General features: G+C 39.9%; 1 protein-coding gene across 2 annotated transcripts in view; it reads right to left on the reverse strand.

Moving 5' to 3' along the window:
* The window catches only part of LRP1B (LDL receptor related protein 1B), a 1,349,043-nt gene that overhangs the window by 169,658 nt on the left and 1,166,707 nt on the right, over nucleotides 1-12,678 (reverse strand). For both annotated transcript variants that reach the window (XM_075933312.1, XM_075933313.1), the window contains 2 exons: nucleotides 11,636-11,784; nucleotides 2,656-2,749 (listed from right to left, as the gene is read on the reverse strand). In XM_075933312.1, the coding sequence (XP_075789427.1) occupies nucleotides 2,656-2,749; nucleotides 11,636-11,784 (243 nt within the window). The remainder of the gene's footprint in view (nucleotides 1-2,655; nucleotides 2,750-11,635; nucleotides 11,785-12,678) is intronic.

The following is a 12,678-nucleotide window of genomic DNA, read 5'->3' on the forward strand; positions in this document are numbered from 1 at the left end:
AAGATTGACCTCCAGAGAATCAATCCCAGTAAGCATAGATGTGCCCTTAGTATTTCATCAGTGTTGGAAGGCTTTAGGACTAGATCCTTACATCCACAAATTGATCCACAATAATGTGAGAGTCAAAAAAATTGATATATGTTTTAATATGGAGAAGGTGTTCAATGGGTGATAAGGGGCTACTCCAATTATCAGCATGGAGATTTCTAAAATGATCAGTAACATGGATATTGTGGTCTACAGGAGAATTACTTGCACTTATCTCTATGAAATATATAATCAAACAGTTCTAATCCAAATTAAAATTTAGTTAAAATCAGAAATGAGTCAGATATCACAATTCTCATAAAATACAGTAGGGTAAAGACTCTACCAGTGTGTCATTTTCTCAAGCTTTTTTCCCCGAAAGGTAAGATCTTCTGGCCAACAAGGAATAAACATTCATCCCAAAAGGTCCCACAAAGTATATGAAGTGTTTGTGCCATGAATCGTATCTGCAACAAATAGACACTACTCAAGAACATCAGACTGCTTGTTCTCTGAGGGTATGTCTACACTTGCAGCCTAATTCGAAATAGGACTGCAAATGTAGGCATTCGAAATTGCAAATCAAGCCCGGGATTTAAATATCCAGGCGCCATTTTTTAAATCGACAAGCCCGGAATAACTGCCCATGTCTACACGCGGCAGTGAAACAAGCATTTGAAATAAAGCCCTAGTTCGAAATACCTGTTATTCCTCCTGTAATGAGGTTTAACAGGTATTTCGAAATAGGGCTTTATTTCGAATGCCCGTTTCACTGCTATGTGTAGACTAATGACCGGAAGGTAGCCAATGTGACTCCAATATTTAAAAAGGGCTCTCGAGGCGATCATGGCAATTACAGACCATGCAAATTAGTTGAAACAATAGTAAAGAATAAAATTGTGAGATATGTAGAAGAACATAATTTGTTGGGACAAAAGTCAATAAGGTTTCTGTAAAGGGAAATCATGTGTTACTAATCTATTAGAGTTCTTTGAAGGGGTTAACAAACATGCAGACAAGGGGGATCCAGTAGATATAGTATACTTAGATTTTCAGAAAGCCTTTGACAAGGTTCCTCATCAAAGGCTCTTGTGTAAATTACATGGCCATGGGATAAGAGGGAAGGTCCATTCTTGGATTGAGAACTGGTTAAAAGACAGGAAACAAAGGGTAGGAATAAATGGTAAATTTTCAGAATGGAGAGGGGTAACTAGTGGTGTCCCCCAAGGGTCAGTCCTGGGACCAATCCTGTTCAACTTATTCATAAATGATCTGGAGAAAGGGGTAAGCAGTGAGGTGGTAAAGTTTGCAGATAATACAAAACTGTTTAGGATAGTCCAGACAGAAGCAGACTGTGAGGGACTCCAAAAAGATCTCACCAAACTGAGTGATTGGGCAACAAAATGGCAAATGAAATTTAATGTGAATAAGTGTAAAGTAATGCACATCGGGAAAAAATAACCCCAACTATACATACAGTATGATAGGAGCTAATTTGGCTATGACAAATCAGGAAAGAGATCTTGGAGTAATTGTGGATAGTTTTCTGAAAACTTCCACACAGTGTGCAGCGGCGGTCAAAAAGGCAAATAGGATGCTAGGAATTATTAAGAAAGGGATAGAAAATAAGACCCAGAATATCTTAATGCCCCTGTATAAAACTATGGTACGCCCACATCTTGAATACTGTGTATTGATGTGGTCTCTTCACCTCAAAAAAGATATTTTGGCCTTGGAAAGGGTTCAGAAAAGGGCAACTAAGGGTATGTCTACACTACCCCGCTAGTTCGAACTAATGGGGTAATGTAGGCATACTGCAATTGCAAATGAAGCCCGGGATTTGAATTTCCCAGGCTTCATTTGCATAAGCGGGGCGCCGCCATTTTTAAATCCCCGCTCGTTCGAACCCCGTGCCGCGCGGCTACACGCAGCACGAACTAGGTAGTTCGAACTAGGCTTCCTAGTTCGAACTACCGTTACTCCTCGTGGAATGCAGAAGAAAGAGTGTTTTCCAATACCTGAGAAAACTTGCATTCCAGTGTCAAAACATGCATTCCAAAATCATGACAGTTCTTCTCAGGGCTGCTGAAAACATCATCATGATTGACTTTAAGCTATCTAAAACTTGACATAGGGAATATTGCAGAGACTATTATATGAACTACGAGATGCTATCAAGAAGAAATCTGCTGATTCTCCACTACTATCAGAACACTGAGACAAAGTTCTATAAAATGGTTAGAAATATTGCACAAGAACCATTGCTATGTGATTTACAAATTTTAATCCCAAAACATCCTTTTGTATTGTTAAAACAGTAAACAATGCGGAAATTATTCAAAATTGTAGTCACTTAGAGAAACAAAAGTTGAACAGATATCTCAATTCAGGAAGATTAAAAATCCAACTTGAACTGATATTTTCAAGAAACTAACAAAAAGTTAAACTATGATTTTGGAGCATGTTAAGACTAAAACCATGTATTATAACTTCTTTCAGTTTTGCAAGGATTTTCTAATGACAATTAGCAGTGATCATCTTACTTAACTTTCTAAATTTTGCATTACAGTATCTTATACAAGAAAATGATTGAAAAGAAGTTAGATATTCAATTTAGAATGTACTTACGGCATTCTTCAGGTTCATCTGATCCATCACCACAGTCATCTACAGTATCACATTTCCACCAAAATGGAATACACTTATCAGTTTTACAGCGGAACTGTAAGATAGAAATGGAGCAAGAAAAGCCTTAGAAGTTGAATTTTTGCATGCAAACAAAATAATTGATCAGAAATTAGACTCAGAGGTCAAAGCATAATACTCGTTCCCCTATTTTGCATCTGCATTTAATTTTGCAGAAGAAACTTTGCAGAAGGAGCTTTGAACTAGACTTTCAGGTGGTATAAATGAATGTAATTCCAATTAAGTCAGTAAAGCTACCCCATTTTGCAACAGTTCAAGATATTTTCCTTTGAACAATTTGTGTATCTTTTTCTGCTTGTTTTTTTGGAAGAGGCTTTTCCAACATTTGGTCTGTCTGCACAGGGCCATATGCCGGAAAAAGCTCCTCTTCCTGAGCATCCCTTATTCCTCATAAAATGATGAATACATAGATGCCAAAAGAACACTCCCACTTTTTCAGAAATTGTTCCAAAAAAGCAGATTTGTTCCCTGGACATAGCAGAGTTTTTCTGAGATACCTTTGGAGGTATCCCAGAAAAACTCTGCAGTCTAGACATAGCCTGAGAAAAATGTTCTTGTGTCACTACAAGCAGATATTTAACAGCTTATTTTCAGAATCTGAGTAGCAGCAGACATGTTGAAGTTGCTTAACAACTCAATGAAATTTAAGTTTTGTTTTTATCCAATAATGTTTAAGTAAGCTGATTCAAATCAATGGAGCAACAAACTTAATCATCCCGATTCCTCAAAAGGCAAAAATCTATTAAGTAAGCTCCTTCATAAGGCTCAATATTGCTTTTACTCTCAATTAGAAGATCTGAAGTTCTTCTTCTATAACTGAGGGTATGTCTACACTACAGCACTAATTCGAACTACCTTAGCTCTAATTAGCGTTTTCCTAATTCGAACTAGCATGTCCACATTAAGTGGACACTGAACCGGGCTTAAGGATGGCCGGAAGCAGTGCCGGCAGGGCATCAGAGGAGGAATTAGAGCGTGGAGATGCTGTCTCAGGCTAGCCGAGGGCTGCACTTAAAGGGTCCCGACCCCCACCCCGGACAGACAGTTCTCAGGAGTGCCCCGCTTGCAAACCAGACCTGGCTTGGAGTGCCCGGAGTGCCCACACTGGGCACATCACAGCACTCGGCCATCAGCCCGGCTGCACTTGCCGCAGGCTGCCATCTGGGGAGAGGGGACAATGGGGAGGCAGCAGGAGAGCTTCCACCCCCAGAAACCCACAGAGCCAGCCCAGTCCTCCCCATCGGGGGCTCGTACCCCATTCCTCCCTTACCTCCTTCCACTTACCCTTTCCTAGCCCCTTTTCTTGATGTACAAAATAAAGGACAATTGTGTTCAAAAATGGAATCTGTCTTTATTGAACAAAATGGGGAGACTGGGAAAAGAAGGTGGGAGAGGGGAAGAGAGAGCCTGGGAGAGTGGAGGGCAACTACAATGATCAGGGGTTGGGAACAGGTCCCATATGAAGAGAGGCTAAAGAGACTGGGACTTCTCAGCTTAGAAAAGAGGAGACGGAGGGGGGACAGGATAGAGGTCTCTAAAAGCAGGAGTTGGGTGGAGAGGGTGCATACAGAAAAGTTCTTCATTAGTTCCCATAAATAAGGACTAGAGGACACCAAAGGAAAGGAATGAGTAGCAGGCTTCAAAGTAGTAACAGAAAGTTGTTCTTCTCAAAGAAAAGAGTCAACCTGTGGAACTCCTTGCTACAGGAGGTTGTGAAGGCTAGAACTGGAACAGAGTTTAAAGGGACGTGAGATCAAGTCATGGAGGTTGGGTCCATGGAGTGCTATTAGCCAGGGGGTACGAGTGGTGTCCCTGCCCAAGGTTTGTGGAAGGCTGGAGAGGGATGGCACGACACAAATGGCTTGGTCACTGTCTTCGGTCCATCCCCTCCAAGGTCCCTAGGGTTGGCCGCTGTCGGCAGACAGGCTACTGGGCTAGATGGACCTTTGGTCTGACTCAGGACGGCCATTGTAAGCTCAGGGCTCAGGGTCGGGGGTCTCAGTGGACCACCTTGATTTTCATGCACACCTGCTCCTGGGTGGCCAAGCTGGCAGCTCTCGTGCCCTAGACAGCCACTTTCCTGTGCCTAGTGCGGAGATCATGGACGAAGTCCACGATGTCCGCACTAGCCCAGGCGGGTGCCCGCCTCTTGCGGTCCCGGGCAAGCTCCCGGGAGCCGCCAGTCTGGTCCCGGGAAGAGGGGGAGGGCTGGGGGGCATCGGGTGGCTGGCTCGATCTGTGCCAGGTGCAGGGTCTGCTGGCTGGGTGCTGGCAGGCTTGCACCTGGGACGGGCACCGTAGCCAGCCCGTGCCCCTTTAAGGGGTCCGGGGCCAGGAGGGGGGCAATACAGTTTCCCTGGTGTTGGCCAGAGTGGCCACCAGGGCAAGCTGGGGAGGGCTAGCCTCCCACTAGTTCGAATTAAGGGGCTACACACCTCTTAATTCGAACTAGCTAGTTCGAACTAGGCTTAATCCTCGTAAAATGAGGATTACCCAGTTCGAACTAAGCGGTCCGCTAGTTCGAATTAAGTTCGAACTAGCGGAGCGCTAGTGTAGCGCCTATGAAAGTTAGTTTGAACTAACGTCCGTTAGTTCGAACTAACTCTGTAGTGTAGACATACCCTGAGAGAAGAATGCAGGCAAAACTGCTATTATTACTAAATAAATAGTGGCATTCAGATGCAGTCTTCTAGAAGCGTGACAATGTCACAAAAAAAGCAAACATGATTCTGGGATGCATTAATAGGAGTGTTGCGAGCACGACACACAAAGTCATTTTTCTGCTCTACTCCACACTGATTAGGCCTCAATTGGAGTGTTGTGTTCAGTTCTGGGCATCACATTTCAAGAAGGATGTGGAGAAACTGGAGAAGGTCCAGAGAAGAGCAACAAAAATGATTAAAGGTCTAGAAAACATGACCTATGAGGAAAGATTGAAAGAATTGGGCTTGTTTAGTTTATAAAAGAGAACACTGGGAAGGTAGATGATAGTGGGTTTCAAGTATATATATATGAGTGTTACAAGGAGGAGGGAGAACAATTGTTCACCTTGACCTCTAATGATAGGACAAGAAGCAAGGAGCTTAAATTGAAGAAAGGGAGGTTTAGGTTAGACATTAGGAAACATTTCCTAACTGTCAGGGTGGTTAAACACTGGAATAAAATTGCCGAGGGAGGTTGTGGAATCTCCATCACTAGAGGCATTAAAGAGCAGGTTGGATAGACATCGATCAGGGATGATCTAGACAATGCCTGGTCCTGCCATGAGGGCAGGAGATTGGACTTGATGATCTTTCAAGATCTCTTCCAGTTCTAGTGTTCTATGATTCCATGATTTGAATCTGAAACCACAAATTCTTTTTCCTAATAACATCAAGTGGCAGTGTCTGGGTAGTTCATGAATACTGGTAATCTATTTTAGTTTTTCTATTAGGTGTTTTCTTATAATAAAATAAGGAATACAAAAGCCCCAAAACAGAATATATTTTACTTTGTAAACTCCACTGGGAGAGAAGGAGGATATGGGGGTGAGAAGAGGTTGCATGCATGGGAGAAAAGACCCTGCTAGACAGGGTCAGAGAAAAGGCCCCATTGAATTAGGTGGGGGAAGCAGAAAAATCCCTGCCCAAAAGTGGGGAAAGAAGCAAGATAGTAAGAGGAGAAAAGGTGGAAGGGGGAAGCCCCACCACCCCTGGAGTAGCTACCTCTGCCCCCAGACCTTTGGGTTGTCCAGTATGTCTGCCCTCCTCCCCCCACCGGCCTGCACAATCTCCCCTCCTTGCCCAGGAACAGCCTAGGAAGTACTGCCTGGCCTCACCCTGGCTCTTACCCCTTTTTGTCCTGTATACTGGGAAAAGGAAGCACTAGCAGAGTCAGCCTACATGCTGCCCCACCCAACACCTCCCCCAGCCCAGTTGGGCCTTCTGGAGACAAGCTGGCATACAAGGTGAATGCCCCTCTTCCCGGCCCTTGCTAGCCCCAGGAGAAGCTTTACTTAGTTTTTTTGCACCTTTTCCTGAGGGTTGGTTCTGGGTTGGTTATCAACATTTTGCTTATACTTCACTGTCCACAAAGGAGCATTTGGATGTGATCTGGCAATGACATCTAATTTTGCATTACAGCAGGTGTGTGGTTCCATAACCTGAGAAGGAATGCCGTGCATTTTGAGAAATCCACTCAATGCCTGGAATCAGCAATCCTAGCAATTGGAGATAATTAGTTATGGATGAAATCTGCTAGGAAGTAAATGATGCAATGAAATTTTGGATCTTTGAAAATCTTTTCCATGATGGCAAAATATAGCCACAACTATGTCTATTTTGAAGTCTGGGGCAACAATTTTCTGAATTGTGTTCAAAAAGTTCTTGATGTTTGATTAATGGATGAGTCTGAATTTTTTTCAGCAGCTGTTCAGTTATAAATGAGTCTGTTTCTCTGGATAGGGTATAATTAGCATATTATCTGTGCATGAGACTAGGAACTTAACGTGCAACATGAGAAAGTCCTGTGACTACCAAACTTTCTTAAAACTCTGGGTATGGAGGAGCACCCAACATTTCCAGTTGGTCTTCCAGTCAAATACTAACCAAGATACCAACCCTGTTTATTTTCCAAGAGCAGACAAGTTCATGTTTGTTCAGCATATGGCTGAAGACAAAGATTAAAATAAGAGTCTTCTATTGAAATTGTGAGCACACAAACACACACACACTGATTTTGTCTTGGTCATGCTAATGATTTTGTCAATTTGGAGGAAAGTTTATCTAGCTTTCCTTGGAAGTCTTTGCTCCAGATTTTGTGCCATTTCCAAAGAAAGTGTGGCATTTCTTGCATATTGTTTTCACTAGAAAGATTGGAGGCACCCTTGTTTTGAGAAAAAAACCCACAACCAAGGTCTCTGATCTATTTTGTGGCACTATTTTACTTCCTCCTCTGCAATGACACCGAGACCCATCCTCAATTCCATTTCTGATCCTTATGCTTTTGTCATCGGAAGAAAAGAAGAGCTTCTATAAATATCAAGTATCACTGAGATCCTAAGTTTCAGCACCAGCTAGGAACCCATTAGGTGTTGATTCTCCAGTTGCTGAGTCAGTCTCCAGTGCTTAAAGTCTGCTTGAGTAATTTCTTTCCTGAGATGAAGCCCTACAAATGTCCCTCAAATTGAAGATACACAGTCCTGACACACTGGAAAGATGAAGCTGGAATACTGTGCAATGGAGCAAGCCTGACACCAGACTCCAAATATTCCTCTCTAATTTTAAACTGAATTAAAATTTGAATTGAGTCATCAAGGACTTGTGTCTCCAAATAGGCAAACATCCATCCTATGCTGCACCATTATGCACTGATTTTCTAGCAGCTACTTAAGCATAGTTCTCTCCCAGATGTTGACTCATTTTCTAAACGAGCGATTCAATAAAAATGCAATATAGGTGCAACTAAAAACATCATAGACTACATTAAAAACAGTTAAGTTAATTACACATTATTCTTTCAGGTGGATCAAACTGATTTGGATCCAATTAAGTATTTTCAAACACTGCAGCTAGTAATGTATAGTTTGACCAAATCTCTACTGAACTTTTTTTACTATTTTCCTGTAGTATCTTCTGTTCTGTTTATTCAGATTATTGTCAGAGGTACTAATAGAAAAAAATAGCTGTGTTACCATACCTGAGTGAACTCCATTTCAGAAACACCATTTATAGTAATTAAGGCACATCATCATGCGTCATTACTTTGTATTCGTGTTCCTAGGCATCTTGCAGATGTGGTATGTGTAAATAGTGACTATTACCATCATAACAGAACATTCATTGTAAATGACTGTAAAAAGTTGTCTATATATTTTTTTTAATATTATCATAGATAATTTGGCTTCAGCTTGAGAAACACCACATGTCCCTTTTGATGAAATTTTACGTACAAGGAGGTAACTGAAATGATGTTGAAAATTATGAAAAAATCATAACTAAGACATTTTAGAAACATGTAAAATGCATCTACAATTGCTTTTCTCTATATCACATTATTATGATTCAGAGTCCATAATCTGGCAATAGCTAGAGCTGCAAACAAGTGCTGTATCCCATGGGGAAACAAGAATTTCTAGGTGTTTTTTTAATAGCCCTTAATATCTGAACTATAGTAGACTTTTAACCTATCATCAGTCTCAGATTTAATATGTACTCTGTTTGAAATTAATATACTCTGAAGCAGAGATATGTCATGGTTTGAGAGTCTATCCAGGAAGGACTTGGGCAGAGGCTTACATTCAGCAACAAGTGGGTAGGTCACATGCAAATGTCTATGTGCTATGCAGCCCTCCCGAGTTCAACAGCTCTGATTACACTCCCACACAGCCTCATTTTGGTTTCCAGTAGCCTTATTTACAGCTAGTCAGATGACCTCAACACAAGCCCAGTCCTGATTTTTCCAAAAACTGTTTGCTCTGCACTATCTGGCTGTGTCTAGACTGGCAAGCTTTTCCACAAAAGCACGTTTTTGCGGAAAAACTTGCCACCTGTCTACACGGGCCACTTGAATTTCCACAAGAACACTGACGATCTCATGTAAGATTGTCAGTGTTCTTGTGGAAATACTATGCTGCTCCCCTTTGGGCAAAAGCCCTCTTGTGCAAATGCTTTTGTGCAAGAGGGCCAGTGTAGACAACGCGGTATTGTTTTGCACAAAAAAGCCCCGGTCGCGAAAATAGCGATCGGGGCTTTCTTGCGCAAAACCGTGCTTTTGCGGAAAAGCGTCTGTGCCAATCTAGACGCTCTTTAACCTTTTCCGTTAAAAGCATTTGCGGAAAATCATGCCAGTCTAGACGTAGCCTCTAGCTTTTTCCTGGACATTCAGAGAAACAATAAGGTTTGCTTGTTCCTTCACAGAGACCATAGCCCATCAAAGCTTATTAACTTAAGCTGTATAAATACCCCCCCCCTCCCAAAAATAGAGCACTATGTAGGTTATGATAAAAATAAAACACATTTTATTAATAGGACACAGGTTAAATGATGCAAAGAAACAAGAACATTTGGAAAAGGATACAAGTAAGTCAACATGAAACATGAATCTAAAAGTATAAACCTTAACCAAGCAAGATATAGTCATTGCTCAGGGTGTCTTTTCACCCAAATTTCTTCTTCAAAGCTATGGCTGACATTCCCTCAGTCAGGACCTTCCACAAGCTTCTCTCCTATATTTATTTCCTAGACACTTCAAAACTCTTCGTAGATTGAAGGACCTATCTTTCTCAGCTTGAGAGAGCTCTGGACCCTTGTCTCTGTCTAGTGATGGAAACCAAATATGGCTTCTGTCATTGCTTATATTTCCCAAAGTTCAACTATCTTATTTTCAAGGGGCAAGATGACCTCAGACTGTTTCTTCCCTTCCTTAGGGCTTCTCATCTCCCTGTATGTAAATGAGGGTTTGGTTGTTTTGATTCTGTCATGCTTAATTTATATAGGAAACAGGTAAATAGCTGTAATATCCCTTCCAGCCTAGGAGAGATTTATTTCTCTCTTTGGACACAGATTATGAAGAGTAATATCAATGAGTATCCATAATTCCTTATATTGGATTGATACATACATTTTATAATATTAACCACCATTAATTGAAATAGACTTCTATAAAACACCTCATTCAATACACTTTTAAAGATAATGTAGAAATAGTGCATGCAATCAGCTGCTTCAAATGCTTATCACTTGAGATTCAGTCTCCCTTTCTATAGTATACAGATAAAGTTTCTCTTCCCTGGTAGAGTGGAGATGCTAAGTTGTCTCGTCCTCCAATTATTAGCTGTCTGTGTCCCAACCTGAAGACTGGAATGCCCAAAGAAACAAAACACTCCTTTGTCACTATTAACCAAATCCCTCTGACATGTCTGGTTTAAATACATTTTAGTAATAATTCCAACTGTTAATACACACCAACAAACATGAACCGCACAATAATATTAATGACTGGTGAGTTACTAGTTTTCCAATGACATAAATAATGCCTTCTGGATATAGTTAATAACCATAGTATGGTGAGGTACTCTAAATTGGATAGACTAGCTAAACTCATTACCTGTGCTAGTGAGCTACTTGCTCTTTGTCATTGGGATGATCTCATAGTTACACAGGAAAATATTCAAAATATTCTTGTTTTTGCAGACTGTTATATAAACAAATATGAGCTCTTTGAAAGCAGCTCGGAGTTTAAAACTTAGAAGTCCCTCTGGAGGTTAGTTCAGGTCAGGTGGTGAAAAGTACAAAATATAAATACACTGTTATATGGTTCCACTGTTTATCACATAGATATGATCCCTATATATGTACATATGTCATCCCAGATGTTATTACAGACTCATTATTAGCAACTAGATGATTAAGGTAGTGTTGAATTTTTCACTTAAAGCATGATTAAACACTTTAACACTCTTGGTTTAACACTTTAATGGTTTAATTTAGTCTTTAAATTTGGTACAATAACTTGTCTGAAGGCAACTGAATTTTACTGTGCCATTTTTTAAAGAAAAATAGACACTAACTTTTGCAGAGGAAACAAAAGCATTTACTTTCTGAAGTGTTGTCCTCACAGCATTTTACTCGTTTACCTCTTTCTTGTTGAACAGCAAGTCACAACAAGCTCCAAACTTCATACACAAATGTATTTTCATAGCATTTCAGGTATATGATTTTTAAATTTTATAGTTAAAATAATTCTTCTCTTTATATTTCCTAAGCTAACAGACCTCCACAAAGAATGGATATATCACATCAAAGACATACTGTGGCTTGGTGAACTCTTTCAGGTGTGCACCACTTACATCTAGTTATAAATAAAGCTGCAAATATATAGTAAAAAAAGCTACAAATAGATAGTAAAATGGAAACTGGCTTACCTGACTAGCTGTGCAGTTTGACAAGCAGGTTTTATCATCTGCAGCAAGGTAAAAATTAGTTGGACAGGCACAAGTGTGCGTTTTGCCAGGGGCTAAAAGACACAAATGACTGCAGCCACCATTATTTATCATGCATAAATGTTTAGACACTGTGAATGAAAAAGAAAAAAAATATTAAAACCTCCCTATCGACATGTTGAGTCACAGGAGAAAAACCCCTATACAAATACAAAAACCCAGGCTTCTCTTTAGGGAGGCTTACAGTAGAATAATTATGTTATCTCAGCCCACTTGCAACCACTTTTATTGTAAAAGGGGAAGTAAAATGCAATAGGTAAAAATTGTATTACTTTTACAATGCCATGGTTTATAAACAAATCATTCCATAAAAAATAAAAACCAAAATGTATCTATTTTAGCCATCAATCTTTCAAATAATCTTATAAAAGAACATAAGCATTTTGTATGAGACAAAATAATTCACTAATTAAAAATACAGATCTGAATGCTGAAACAATGAAAGAGAAAGCGCCTATCTTTTATAGTGGTGCTACTAATTTGCTAATCTAGAACAGCTACCAAATTTTATTTATCAGGATCTATAATACAGGGATACTAGGAGATCAGAGAACATATTAACACTGTGTTTTTGGTTCAGTCATTGTTTAAAATAACTCTAAGGCTTGTTAGACACCAATATTTCTTAAAAATATTAACATTCTCCTGGTTTTGCAATATCAATTTTGAAAGCTTTGGCAATACTTTGCTTATCCTTTGCTGGACTTAAAACAATATCATTTTAAAAGTTCTGTTGATATAGTCAATACCAAAAACTGTTCTTTAATCATTTCAACTTGATATTTACTCACTTAATAAATCTACCCAAACACTCTATAAATTCTAATGATTATTGGATAAAAATGGCCAGTCCTAAAACAAAAACCCAAAATAAAATCAAAATAAACAAAACTTCAGTGAGTTCAGAAATTAGATATTTGTGAAATATGCTGATGTGCTGTATGAAAAGCATGGATAGAATAATT

The sequence above is a fragment of the Pelodiscus sinensis genome, chromosome 7, assembly GCF_049634645.1.
Source record: "Pelodiscus sinensis isolate JC-2024 chromosome 7, ASM4963464v1, whole genome shotgun sequence".
NCBI lineage: Eukaryota > Metazoa > Chordata > Testudines > Trionychidae > Pelodiscus > Pelodiscus sinensis.